This window comes from Gobio gobio (genome assembly GCF_949357685.1).
Source record: "Gobio gobio genome assembly, chromosome: 20".
NCBI lineage: Eukaryota > Metazoa > Chordata > Actinopteri > Cypriniformes > Gobionidae > Gobio > Gobio gobio.
In genome coordinates this window covers 29,534,713-29,549,170 of record NC_137113.1, presented here as the reverse complement: position 1 = coordinate 29,549,170, position 14,458 = coordinate 29,534,713, and the positions used below count along the sequence as shown (strand labels likewise).

The 14,458-nt window shown below is 39.9% G+C and overlaps 1 protein-coding gene across 2 annotated transcripts in view; it reads right to left on the bottom strand.

The window, feature by feature from the left end:
- LOC307116922 (kelch domain-containing protein 1-like) overlaps window positions 1-14,458 on the bottom strand; it is an 89,261-nt gene that overhangs the window by 63,219 nt on the left and 11,584 nt on the right. For both annotated transcript variants that reach the window (XM_079801441.1, XM_079801442.1), the window contains 4 exons: window positions 12,401-12,513; window positions 6,295-6,379; window positions 6,112-6,210; window positions 5,900-5,974 (listed from right to left, as the gene is read on the bottom strand). In XM_079801441.1, coding sequence (XP_079657567.1) covers window positions 5,900-5,974; window positions 6,112-6,210; window positions 6,295-6,379; window positions 12,401-12,513 — 372 coding nt within the window. The remainder of the gene's footprint in view (window positions 1-5,899; window positions 5,975-6,111; window positions 6,211-6,294; window positions 6,380-12,400; window positions 12,514-14,458) is intronic.

Here is a 14,458-nt window from a genome sequence, read left to right as displayed (position 1 = left end):
CCAAAAAACTGCCCACAAAACCTCTCACAATACAATTTTAACTTGGAAGGATGTCCTGTCACTTTATCCACTACAGTAAAAGACCTGGGTGTTATATTAGGCCGCAACTTGTCTTTCGAAAATCATATTTCATATGTTACCTTAGAAACATTGCTAAGCTACGTAACATGCTATCTATTTCTGATGCAGAAAAGTTAGTTCATGCATTCATGACCTCGAGACTAGATTACTGTAATGCTTTATTTGCTGGTTGTCCTGCATCATCAATAAACAAGCTACAGTTAGTCCAAAACGCAGCTGCTAGAGTTCTTACTAGGTCAAGAAAATATGATCATATAACACCAATTTTATCATCTCTACACTGGTTACCTATTAAGTTCCGTATCAATTACAAAGTATTGCTACTGACCTATAAAGCCCTAAATGGTTTAGCTCCAGTGTATTTAACGGATCTTCTATCGCCCTACAATCCATTGCGCTCTTTAAGATCACTAAACTCGAGGCTTCTGGTCATTCCTAGGATATCTAAGTCCACTAAAGGAGGGAGGGCATTTTCATATTTAGCTCCTAAACTCTGGAATAGTCTTCCTGATATTGTTCGAGGTTCAGACTCGCTGTCCCAGTTTAAAACTAGATTAAAGACGCATCTCTTTAGCCAAGCATTCACATTATAATTACCTTTTATACTACAGTTAAATCGGATCAAAAGCATTAATATTCTGAACAGCAGCTATGCTAATTATTTCCCATCTGCTTTTCTGTTGTTATCTCGGGACACTAGTCCCGAGGTAACTAGTTCGTCAGCTCCAGTTTGTATCCAGCCTCTCATGGAGACTTCAGATGCCCCAACACCTGTGATGAGACGACTCGACGCCTGTGAAGAGATGACTCAACGCCAGCGTTTTTATGGCCTAAATTAATACATGATTGATTAACTTTTTCTAAGATTTCGCTTTAACATTCTCTTTCTAACATTTTTCAATGTACATTTATGAAATGCACTTTCTGTAAAGCTGCTTTGAAACAATGTGTATTGTGAAAAGCGCTATACAAATAAATTTGAATTGAATTGAATGTAAATATCATCGGGTTGCGGTAAGGACCCATCAGCCGCTCTGAGCCATTTAGAGTTTCATGAGAGAATTCGCTGTATATATATCTTGCTAGAAGTGACCATTCCCTTGGAGGGAAAGCAACTCCAAGAACAAACTTCTCTCTTTTCCCATTTTTAGAAAACGTATCTAATAATGTAAAACATAACTCCAATTTGTAGCAGACATTATTATTATTATTATAATTTAATATGTTTTATGCATCTAAATAGTTTTTTCCTAAATGCAAATCTTCTGCTAGCATGTCATTCTTTTTCTATTTTCTATTTCTAACTAGGAATGGGCTTTGTTAGCAAAAACATCCACCCTGTTACATGTCATTTGGACAGACTCCATAGAATGTTAAAGTGAAATTTGAAATATTTGGGTCAGTGACATCAGTGGCCAGTATTCAGAGTTTTATGACAGTCAGTTACAGTTTACATTGCACACAGTTTCTTGTGGATTAGCACACTTGTCTTGTGAATACATTTCCTATATTTAGTGTTATATCGCTAGTAAACGTACAGTAGGACTGCAATGTTTGTGGAATGTGCTTTACTGAGCGGAAAAAGACACAAATTGCTCTATTAGCTGTTGATTACTGGTCACTACAGTGTGTATAAAACCACATTTCAGATTAGATTTTAAGCATTACGCTTTTACGGCTAAGGTTGCCGGCTTTGGGTGCTTCTCAATATCCCTCCTTTCCTCGCTCCTCCATCCTATGACCCAGAAATGGATCGAGCTCAGCCATCTTGTATGCAGTGGTTAAATTGGCTTTTGTAGGGAGGGGGAGCCCTTATTTACGGTGAATGGTCATTCAAAATCGCGCCGGAAAAATACTTAATGTGTTTTTACACCAAAGGGGCTCTTTTTCCAGTATTACTGTGTAAGGTAGGGTTGAGTAGTTATTCAAACAAAGATAAATACTTTACAGTTCACTTAGAGCCATAAGCAGGGTTTTTAAAATCAGTGAGGTCCCAAATTTTAGGTAGTTACGGGGGTTCGGGGGAATGGTCCCCCGAGAAAAATTTGATTTCTCTGATCTACATTATGTGCATTTTTAATAAGTTTGAAGGCCAAAAAATTAATAATAAATAGCTTTCCAAACCATTTCAGTGGGCAGTAGATTATTTGACAATACCCCCCTAAAGATGAGCTTTGACTGTAGTCTTTTCATTTTCGTCTGTGTCCCTGAAAAGGGTTGGGAACTTTTTTTGTCCAAAGTGTGTGTGTTTTTTTTTTTTTTCATTTTTGGTAAATGCATTTTTCCAAAAGAGCCACAGTCAAAAATTATATACAATTATTATTAAAAAGCTTTTTTTTCCCCAATAAAATGTCAACAGTAGTAATTATTAGGTCCATAACTAAAAACAAACAATTATGCAGCAAACAATAAATAAGTTGCAATATGGAATTAATTGTGCAGGGCTCTCACTGTGAGGTTGACCAACTGATGAGTATAAATCCTCTTCGTGTGTGAACGCCCACAGTGCTTACATCTACTATGTTTATGTGAATACTCGAATACTTTTGATATATTTCTGTGTTTATTTGGTCGTTTTTCGGCCCAATTTAACCTCTGCTTGTATGACATCTCAACTCTTTAATTGCACCGCGAGGAGGCGAGGATCAAGGAGTGAGGAGGCTTCCTGAGGAATCATGAGCGAGGATACACCGGTGTTTCCTTTGCGGAAGTGTTCTATCGACTAAACATGGCGAATGTATAAATTCCCCCCCTTCACATCTTGCCACAGTTTATGAATTATTAGGGGCCAAGCACCAAAGGTGTGTTGGCGTTCTTACTATTCTTCTTCTTCTTCTTCTGCTCTGGGAGTCTATGGCAGCCCATAGAACTGCAGCCCACAGAACTGCTTGCGGTTGCGGTTGACTATAAATAGTCAATAATAATGATTTAATGGTTTATCACTTTCGACCATTTATAATTTTACAGCTATTTTACCTAAAATTATCTTAATTGGTCTTTAATGGCTCATAGCTGCAGTTGGTCTGATTGTCTTCTTTTCGCTTGGCCCCAATAATTGCTGCCTGCAGCTATATTTATTTTAATGATTATCATTATTGTTTACATGTACAAGACACAAATGTATGTTAAATTACAACAACTGTAGTAGGACAGTTGCAGAATTATATCAAAGCACAAGAAAATGAAAATTAAACAAACTGTTGTACTATACAACAAATAAAAAGCAGTTAATAACTGGGAATAATTAATTGTTAATAATAACTGGTAATATGAAAAAAAATATGGACAAATGTGGTATTTTGTGGAGGTTGAAACTATTAAAATATAAATAATTATCTCTAATTTTCAAGAATCCCGACGTACAAGCTAAATCCAGCTTTGAAGGGACGCTAAAGGGAGTGATGCTATATAATTTCACTTGATTCAATTGCTCCGTCCTTGAGTCTTTTCCTTGCATCCTTCCATCGCATCCTGAAGGGGTGGAGCTAAGACGCAAGGAAAGGAAGCACCTTTAGGCTGTTTCTCAATACCAAGTACGCAAACTTCTGACTTGCGTCCTTGGTAGTTCAAACTTGTCAAGTTCGACTCGGGAGGACGAACTCACGAGGACGGGAGGACACAAGTCCAGTAATTCTACTAATGGTACAGCAGCATTCTTGATAGCGTCACTCAGCTCGCTCTCACTCCGGTTATCTCTGTATGTATAATTTAGTCCACAATAAAATGAAATGGGGCATAAAACCCCACTCTGCCTCTTTTCATTTTAATTAAAACAAATCTTAAATTAATAGCCAGACACAAATGTGGTTCAGGCAGTGCATACCTTGATTATCTTAACTTTATGTAGGCTATATTTATAACAAAACGAAATCTAAAACACAACCCTGCCTCTTTTCGTTTACATTTAAATTTAACATTAATATACGTTTCAGACAAGTGTGCATAAATGATTATCACTGTATTAAAATGAACGGACAAAACACAACCCCGTCTCTTTTTGTTAAATGTCAGTTTATGTACGATCAATAATAGCCATTAAAATAGTATAAGTAAAAGGTATACAAGAAAAAGCAAACAATTCAGTCAAACATAAAGTCAGCACTAATAGGCTACAACGGTAAAGTTAAATAGCCTAAAAATATACAGTTATGAAACTTCACTTTGCCCGATTTGCAAGGAAACAAATGATATATTCATGAGACCAAAGATCGCCCGTTAGATCTACACAAGACAAATTATCTCATGTTTAACCACTACAGAGACATCAGAGCCAGTGGCAGAGGGCAGAAGGAATAGCCGAGGAATGGCTGCTGATCGACTGGAGCTCACAATTCCGAAAACGCCAGATACAATTTTCAAATAGGCTCGATCTTTATAAATAAACCACAGATTTGAGCTTTAAACAATTGCATTCTCACCTGAAAAAGTCTTAAAACTACATTTTGTGACACATTAACTGTAGTATTTTTAAATTATGCTGGGTTTCTCATCCGCTATTGAGCTTACTGGTTGGTGCGAAATGCATTCTGGGATACCTGTCTGTCTCGAGTCCACACAAGTCACCTCTCGATGCATCCTCGATAAAAGGGACGGATCAAGGACACATCTGGGGATTTGAACTGTTCTTGGCTAGATGTGAACTTTGAATTGGAACAGTACTTCGGCAGCGACCGATGACGTTTCACAAGTCCATGAGAACACAAGTACAGACAAGAACGCATATTGGGAAACGAACCACGCCCGGGCATGTTACAGAACACTCACACTAGTCAACCGAACCGGACTTTGGGAGTCAAACGTGCCCGGGCACGGTTCAGATCATCTAATGTGAGTACACCCTAATACTCAAGATTTTATTCTGGGTTTTTATAATGGGGTTTTTAGTTTATAAGTAAAATATGGTCTGTGTTAAACATAACAACGATGTTTGGACATTTTGCTGATATGCAATGAAAAAAGGGAGAAGAATGAGTTCGGGAAAAGGCATATGAGGCATCTGAAGGATACGGCCATCCCAACAATATTCAGCAGGCTGACAGGACCAAGTGTTTCATCACCCGTGGCTGTAAGTATAACATTATTATTTTTAGTTAGCTTGAATGACCAGATTGAAAAAGCACTACTGTTGTCTTTAGCTAATGTTACCTGAGAAATGCAATCACTGAGTGTGGGGGGTTTGCTCGAGCGTTTTGTTCCTACAGTATAATGTTAGTAGTTTTGTTGTAGAGTTCTGTTGAGGTAGTGTATAGTTTGATTAAAAGAAACTTGTGGAATTGTCGGTATTGTTTATCTACAGTTTCTATGGTACAAAATAATAGTGATGTTACGTTCTGTGCCGAGGCTTCGGAGCGTGTATCGAGAAATCATCTCATTGATGTCCAAAGCCTCGCTTGACCTGACTAGTTGAGGAAGCTGTTCAAATCTTGTAAATTCACAGTCCCCTGCCCTGTTTAACTCAGCCACTTTGCAGTTTTAGACTAATAATATTGTTCCTACTGCCTATTATGAGCAAAGACTTGATTTACACACATTCGATAGCCCCATTCATTATTTTCAGGCGCTGCCGTAATATCATTGCGCCACTTTGGTAATTTTTGAGCGCGATGAAAATGGTCTCATCTGATTCAATGATGCATGCTAAGCTATGCTAAAAGTGCTACAGCAAGATACAAAGATTGGCTGAATGGATTCAAAAATGGTAAAACTCAACTGTTTAACTCTAGGGGACTTGGAAAATGAGCCTATTTCCAAAAAAAGTGGAGTGTTCCTTTAAAACAAACAAAATCAGTTTGGAAAGATCAAGGTTTAAAGGTCTTACCAGACCTCCACAGATATAGCCCTTATGACCTAAAGTAGCACTGGCATGTGACGCCCGGGGTTCTGGAGGCTGGCCCTGCGAGAAGTTGATACAGACAGCAGGAAAACAAGAAAATGTATATTGTCATCTATCAATTTTTATGGCTGAGACAAAAAGGAAAAAAAAAACACATTTGCAATATCCAATTTCTTAGTCTATCCTCGCTCTTTTACCTGGGTTTGTGGTTCAGTCCATGAAGCTGACTCCGGTTCAAACATATGTACCTCATTATTCCAACCCCAAAACTGGAATAATTCGGATCCGATTGTTGCCTTTAAAGAGATGTCTAGATAAAGTCCAGTTCTTCTGTACAATAACTGTAGCTGTAAATTTATTTCCAAGATCTTTCTGCTCACCCAGGAAGCCTCATCAACCATAAAGCTCTTGCAGTTGTTGACCTCTCTGACTGTTTTGCACCCGTATCCACCGAAGTAGATGAGCCTATGAATGACACCAACTGTTATGAAACTGCCACATCAGAACATCAGCTTTTTCCCTTATTGTTTATGACCCTATTGGAACTGTAATCCAGTTTGGTGTTGCAGTTTACCAGTTTCAAAACATGGTGCTTCAACTTTGGTGTTTGTAGTCATAATGTAAAAATCTGAGGAGGAAATTATGCAACCTCTGTGTTTTATACACTGAACAGCCATAACATTAAAACCACTGACATGTAAAGTGAATAACATAGATCATATCATTACAAATGCATTTACATTCTGTGAGTCAGATCCCACCCCTATGGGCGGGTTGAAAACATGCGGAACTAGCTCCTTCTACTGGCTGTAGTCAATAGTCTCTGGCAAAAAAATCCTCAGATGAGGCAAAATGACGATATTTGCATTATCGGAGGATTTTTTCCAGAAATAAAATGTATAATTCTCTCATCTCAGGGGGATATGAGGGGGTGGGGAGTACCATAATTGAATATACTACCGGGTTTCTACTGATACAAAGCCTAATGCTAAATCGCTGAAGTAACCCTTTAATGAAGCATATACAAAAAAGACCTGAACCGGAAGCAATGAGACCCATTTACAGAATACGGAAGTTTGTTGCGCATAACCCCCATGGCACCTACCAAGGGGTGGAATATACAGTATTAGGCACCAAGCAAACAGTTTTTTTCAACAAATTTCATGTGTTGGAAGCAAGAAAAGTGAGAAAGCAAAAAGAGTAAATTGAGTGTATTTGACAAGGACCCAATAGTGATGGCTAAACGACTGGGTTAGAGCAACTCCAAACAGGCAAGTATTGTGGGGTTTTCTCAGTATGCAGTGTTCAAAAGTGGTGCAAGGAAGGACAACCGATGAACCCAAATTAGGTTAACTGATGTTCGTGGTGAGCGATGGCTAGTCTGACAGGCCGACAGAGGCAGTGTTATGCTCTAGGCAATGTTCAGATTATGCAAAGCCTTATATGATAACATAAGGATTTTAAAATCAATACGGTACCTGACAGAAAGGCCAGTGCAGAGACTCTTAAGACAGGGATAATATGATCACCAGCCCTGACCCCAGACAGAACTCTAGCAGAAGCAAATTTTGTAAATATTGAAGTTGGTCAATTGAGACAAAAGAGTTTATCAACCTCTCAGCAACTGAGAAGAACAACATAGGACGTAAACATGCTATATTTATGAGGTGAAAAAAACGCATTCTGCACAAATGGCTCAAATGACAGCGTGGCATCAAATATGACACCAAGATTTTTAAATTTGCTTTGTCTGTTGATGGTGTTGCCTTGGAGTTTCAAAGTAAGAGACCCATCATTTTGCAGTTGATGAGGAGAGCCGAGGAGAATAACTTCCATTTTAGAACTATTTAAAGCCATCCATTTATTTAAAGACCCTATTTATTAGACATCCAAATCTTGATCTCAGTTATATGGTGCGAAAGATGCACAATGTCCACATGATGACCTGATCTTGAATGGATAGAAATCTGCGTATCTTCGGCATAAAATTGATAGTTAAGGTCAAGAGATCTTCGTAGTGGACCAGAGCATTTTCAGCGTTGCATGTCGCAGATGCTGGAAGATTGTGAGGGAGTTGTGTGTCATGCTGATGACATATTAGTCTATGGGGAGAATATGCAGCAACACAACGAGAGACTGCATCACGTCCTTAACCCTTGTATGGTGTTCGGGTCTGTTGGACCCGTGTTCATTTTTTATCAAAAGAAAAATGATACGATTAATTATTTTTTCAAACTGAGACTCATTGGCCTTGGCTCATTTTCTGTGAGGAATATATTTCAGAACATATTTTCAATGACCACACACTGTTCACCCCCCCTATACATTTATATTACACACAGGATGTTCGGGTCCACTGGACCCGGGGTTAATAAAAGTGTGGAAATTGTAGGTCCTGTGTACCTTTACTCTGTCCTCCTCCTGTCAGGGCCTGCTGTTAGTGTGTGTATGGTTTATGAGGACACAAATGTGTATAATGACATGGGTATTACAACGTGAACATGGTTTATGATGACATCCGTGTCCTCATACTAAAACATACTAAATGGTGTTTTTTTGAAATTCAAAAAATGCCAAAAGTTTTCTGTGATTGGTAGGTTTAGGGGTAGGGTTAGTGTAGGGAGATAGATTATACAGTTTGTACATTAGAAAACCATTATGCCTATGAAGAGTAACCATACACCACATATCCAAGTGAGTGTGTGTGTGTGTGTGTGTGTGTGTGTGTGTGTGTGTGTGTGTGTGTGTGTGTGTGTGTGTGTGTGTGTGTGTGTGTGTGGTGTGTGGTGTGTGATGGGTGTGTGTGTGTGTGTGTGTGATGGGTGTGTGTGTGTGTGTGTGCGTGCATGAATGTGTGTGTGTGTGCGTGCATGAATGTGTGTGTGCGTGCGTGTGAGAGAGAGATTGTGTGTAAGTGTGAGAGAGTACAAGAGTGAGTTTTGTTTCTACCCCTGCCGTTCCCACACGAGGTTGCAATTCTTAAATGTGATGTAACAAAGGTAAAGAGAAAATATTAACCATACAGGGAGTGCAGAATTATTAGGCACGTTGATTTTCTGATCATATTTTTTTTCCAGGCACATTTGACCAATTCCAAACCACAGTAATCCTAATAACTACTATTGATTTAGTATTTAATAATGTATAAGTGATATATAATTGTTCATGAAGGCTGGAAATGAAAATCACCTTATATTCAGGTGTGCAGAATTATTAGGCATGTTTTCTTTTACAGATAAATTGAGCCAAAAAAGAGATTTAACTCAGACTGAAAAGTCACAAAGTATTAAATGCCCATGAGAAGAATGTACCACATCCTCTAGTACCACTGTTTGAAGAATTCATCTTCCAGAATCTGGCAGTACGTTTTGGGAGTTCATTTTTAGTCCATCTCTGCAAAACGGACTTCAGGATGGACTAAAATGAACTCCCAAAACGTACTGCCAGATTCTGGAAGATGAATTCTTCAAACAGTGGTACTAGAGGATGAGGAGCTGGTCCTTCAAGAGTCATTCTCAACCTATAAAACCTATAAAGCCTATAAAAAAGCAAGCTTCATGTATTTTACAACACTTCAGCTTGTGATTCTTATTTAGTGGGGGTCATTTTTTAGGATTCTTTACCTAACTGAAGTCTCTGAGATCCTGACACCTTGCACTTCTGGAGACTCCAGGTAGGTTGCAGCTTTGGAAAATGGTGGCGCTGGAGACTAAAGGGTTCCTGATGGTTTCACCCTTAATTCTTCACCTTAATTCTTAATTCTTTTGCAGTTAACAGGTGTCTTTTCTCCGCCACATGTTTTTGTCTGACCCTGCTGACCCAACGAGCATTTCACTGTCCAATGGTCACGCCTTAACTGCAATGTCTAGTATTGCATTAGTATTGCATCCTTCTCATGGGCATTTAATACTTTTTGACTTTTCAGTCTGAGTTAAATCTCTTTTTTGGCTCAATTTATCTGTAAAAGAAAACATGCCTAATAATTCTGCACACCTGAATATAAGGTGTTTTTCATTTCCAGCCTTCATGAACAATTATATATCACTTATACATTATTAAATACTAAATCAATAGTAGTTATTAGGATTACTGTGGTTTGGAATTGGTCAAATGTGCCTGGAAAAAAAATATGATCAGAAAATCAACGTGCCTAATAATTCTGCACTCCCTGTATATGCTGTTTATATTGCTTGTAATTGGAATGAAGTAAACATCTGTTGAGTATTTTAAGATATAATTTTTGATTGTGTTGAATTAAAAACCCAAAAATGCAGCGGGTCCACCAGACCCACGAAAACTGGCTGAATAACAAAAATATGAACACCACACAAGGGTTAAGAGACTGAGAGATTAAGGCTTGACTTTAAACAAAAAGTTTGTGTTTGCAGCAGACAACATGATGTTTCTGGGGCATCGAATCAGGGCAGACGGTGTTGCACCTGATCCAGACAAAGTCAGGGCGATCTTGGAGATGCCTGAAACAACCGGGGTAGATGGAGTGAGGAGAGTGATGGGAATGGCTAATTATCTGGGTACGTTTTTACCCCACCTTGCATCCTACACCCGTCCAATTAAAGATCTGCTCAGTGAGAAAATTGAATGGAGCTGGGAATCACCACAAAAAGAGGCTTTTCAGAAATTAAAATCAGAACAGAGTTCACAGTGTGTGTTGGCATCATACTCCCCAAAAGCAGAGACGTGTTTCCGCTGACGCCTCTTCCTTTGGCTTGGGGGGGTACACTGAACCAAAAGCATGCAAATGGAATATGGAAACCGGTTGTATTCATCTCACGGAGTCTGTCTGATGCAGAAAAACATTATGCCCAAATCGAAAAGGAGGCGTAGCCACCATGTGGGCGTGTGAAAGGCTGTCATCTCACCTCTTGGGTCTAAAGTTTAGACTAAAATCAGAAAAGCACCAAAGCACTAGAGAAACTCCCTCCACAAATACTGCGGTTCCGTCTGAGGCTGATGAAGTTCACTTTCGACATGGTGAGCCTGGTAAGCAAATGATAACCGCTGACACATTATCAAGAGCTCCAATGAAACACACATTCACAGAGGTGGAGAGCCAGAATGAGAGCAACGTTAAGGTGTCTGTGGATTCGGTCACTCTCATCAACTCATCCAATACTGTTAGACTGTGTGGCATGAGAAACATGCCCTTCCACCAGAGCTGGGACCATACTGACCTGAGAGAGAAAATCTTTCTGTGGCTGAAGAGCTGCTCCTAAGGGGCCAGAGAATTGTGATTCCCAAGGCAAGAAATCCTCCACAGTAAACACAAAGGTCCCCAGGGTATAGTAAAGTGTCGAGCTAGGGCTCGCCGGGCCATCTGGTGGCCAGGACTGTCTGTGCATATCAATCAGCTGGTGGAAAACTGCAGCACATGCTCACAACACAGGGCTGAGCACCGAGAGCCTTTGTAACCACTTCAGTGCCGGAGAGACCATGGCAGCGAGTGGGTACAGACTTAACTTTCTGGGAGAAATATATATACCTTCTGGTTGTACTCTTTTTTTTCACGTTACATTGAAGTAGCATGTCTAAATGTAACCACAGCCAATACTGTCATTGCGGCTTTAAAAGAGGTGTTTAGCCACCATGGAATCCCAGAGACTGTTATGTCAGATAATGGGCCACAGTATAGCTGTGCACTCTTTAAGAACTTTGCCAGGGAATATGATTTCACACACATCACCAGCAGCCCAGGATACCCACAAGCAAACGGGGAGGCAGAGCGCGCAGTGGCTACTGTGAAAGGACTCTGGAAAGGGAGTGGTGAGAAATTGAAAGCTTTGATGACATATCGGTCTACCCCTCTGGAGAATGGATACTCTCCAGCCCAGCTTTTAATGGGATAGACAACTGCGTTCTACCAATCCACAGCACCCAACTTTTCTAACCCCTCATTGACCAAGCATTGGAGGTGTTCTGTAATGGGAACTTGCAGTGTGATGCTACTGTTGTAGTACGGACATATGAGGGGTGACACGAGTTATGATGTCAGTTCCTGAGTAAAGGAGCTATGCTGAATATCACTTGTGTTCCTGGCTGGTTATTATAAAATAGGTAACTTAACATAGAGGAACTACAAATATTTATGCAAACATTGTCAATTTTTTCACTGAAAATTTTGAGAAACTCATTGTACAACCAATCAGATGAACTGACACCATCTACATCAAGTAGACTGTTATTTGTATGAAAAAGCCATCTAGGGTTGTTTTGATTATTTTCAACGAAAAATCCGATCCATAGAAGCCCCATCTCGCAACTTATAGGACTTAAATGATCGGCTGCGAATATCTTGGTGCCAGATACCACAGGACACATAAAGAGGTTTTGTGGATTCCATGCCTTGATGCATTACAGCTGTTTTGCCAGCACAACAGGGGACCTACACAACCGCGTGGCAGGTGGTTTTAATGTTGTGGCTGATCATTGTATCTGTATTACCAGTGCATTGTGCTTGTTTTTCCTTACCTGTTTCTGTAGACCCAGCAGGAATGTCGGACCCTAGGAGAGGGTGTAGTTCCCACTGTGCCTGTCACTTTTCTCCAGCTGTATTCCCTATCCGACAGGTCAACAAAATACATCTGTATAAAGGAGAAATGACCACACACGCAAATATTTTATTTCACCTAGGTTTTGGCAACAAGCCTTTGTCAAAGTGTAATTTCTCACTTAATGAAGAGAAGTATAAATAGACAATTATTCACATGTGTAGACAATCAATCTCAGTTGAACAATCAATGAATTAGCAATTCTAAAACGCATGTTTCAAACTCACAGAAACAATAAATATAGAGACAACAACTTGAGTATTAACCTTCACAGACAATATCAAAATACGTAGAACACTCGTATTACACAGGACATAAGTTTCAATACGATACACACCGACTTAAATCATCACATTCATAAAAACAGCTGAGATCAAAGTCAACATTTAGACCATAAAGCTTTCAGTTTGTGTATCCAATAGGCCTCATGTTTAAGCAGAATTCGAGAATTTAATTATCTGCAGAAACATGACCAGCAGCTTAAAAACAGAAGCCTATAATAAGTGAAGTTCACAACATAATTTCGGGAGGAGGGAACCCATCTAATCTTTCAATTAGCAATGTACACAAACGCAAATTCCGCTGAATATTACGCCCCCCCCTACCCTTTCCTTTCTCTTCAGGTGGTGAGAACGGCGTGAGGATGCCTCCACAGTCATTCCTACTTCTTTCTTTTCCTTCTATTTCCCACTTTTTTCCAGCAGTAACCCATACCAGTCAAGAAACACTTGCAAGGATACCTCAAGCTCAGCCCTCTATGTCTACAGCCCCAGCTTGCTGGCCTTCCCATACCCTCGCGTCAGCAGAACTTCAACCACCTCCTCCCCATGCAGTAGCCCAGGAACCTCCACCAGTGTCTTCACAACTCCGCTCTCAAATTCTCGCAGGTGCAGATATAGATCTTCCTTCTCTCCTTACATCAGTCCCTACCAATGAATTCCATCGTTCTTTCGAATGTGGTCCCCTAACCATACACTTAAAAGATTCCACCCCAACTACCAAGTGAGTACTCACTTTTTCAGAATTCTGCATAGCAAGCATAGTCAACTTTCAGTAGACTAACAGACGTCATAAGTGCTGTCTTTCCCACAAGACGCAAAGAGCTCAACGACTATCTCTCCATCATAGCCGAGCTCAGCCTCTCTTTCGGTGGTAGTCATTTCTACACCTGCCACAAACTTTTTTATGCTAAATGTGCTGCTTGTATCACCCATTGGAACCAATGCCCATATTGGTGGGCTCTCGACCTAAAACTTTACAATAAAGTGTTCGAAGCATTTCCTGTGCCATTTGCAGGTCAAGCTCTCATTCCACTTCATCTTGTCCTCAAATAACAACAGATTACCCAACTCTTCCGGAACCGCAAGTGCCCAAGTCTACATCATACGTTCCCCGTTCCAGGAATGAAAACACCATCAGTTTCAACTCAGGGAAACAAGTTTGTAATAACTTCAATAACTTCGGCTGTGTTAGACAATGTTGTCGTTTTCTCCACATTTGCAATTTTTGTGGTGGAGCTCATGCTCATTCTGCATGTCCTGTACGTCGTTCATCAGCAAATAAAAATACTCTAAAAGCACTCTTCCCCTATCATCATTTCTTCCCTTGCAAACAAATTAAAAAACCATCCGGACAAAAACTTTACACAATACCTCATTTCAGGCTTGAAAGAAGGTTTCGATCCGGGTTTGGAAAGCCTACCAAATTCTAGCTTAATCTGCAACAATCTCCAGTCAGCCTCAGCTGAACCAGACACAGTAGAGGCCCTCATCAAAAAAGAAGTGGTTTCCGGCTTCATGATTGGTCCGTTCAATTGCCCCCCCTTCAAACTTTTCATAAAAAAGGCATAAATCCTATAGGGATTTCCACCAGGAAATTCTCAGGCAAAAAACGCATCATAATTGACCTTTCTGCCCCACATGGAAAAAAATCAACCAAGTATCAACAGCTTAATCCCACTAGAAGAATTCTCACTGCA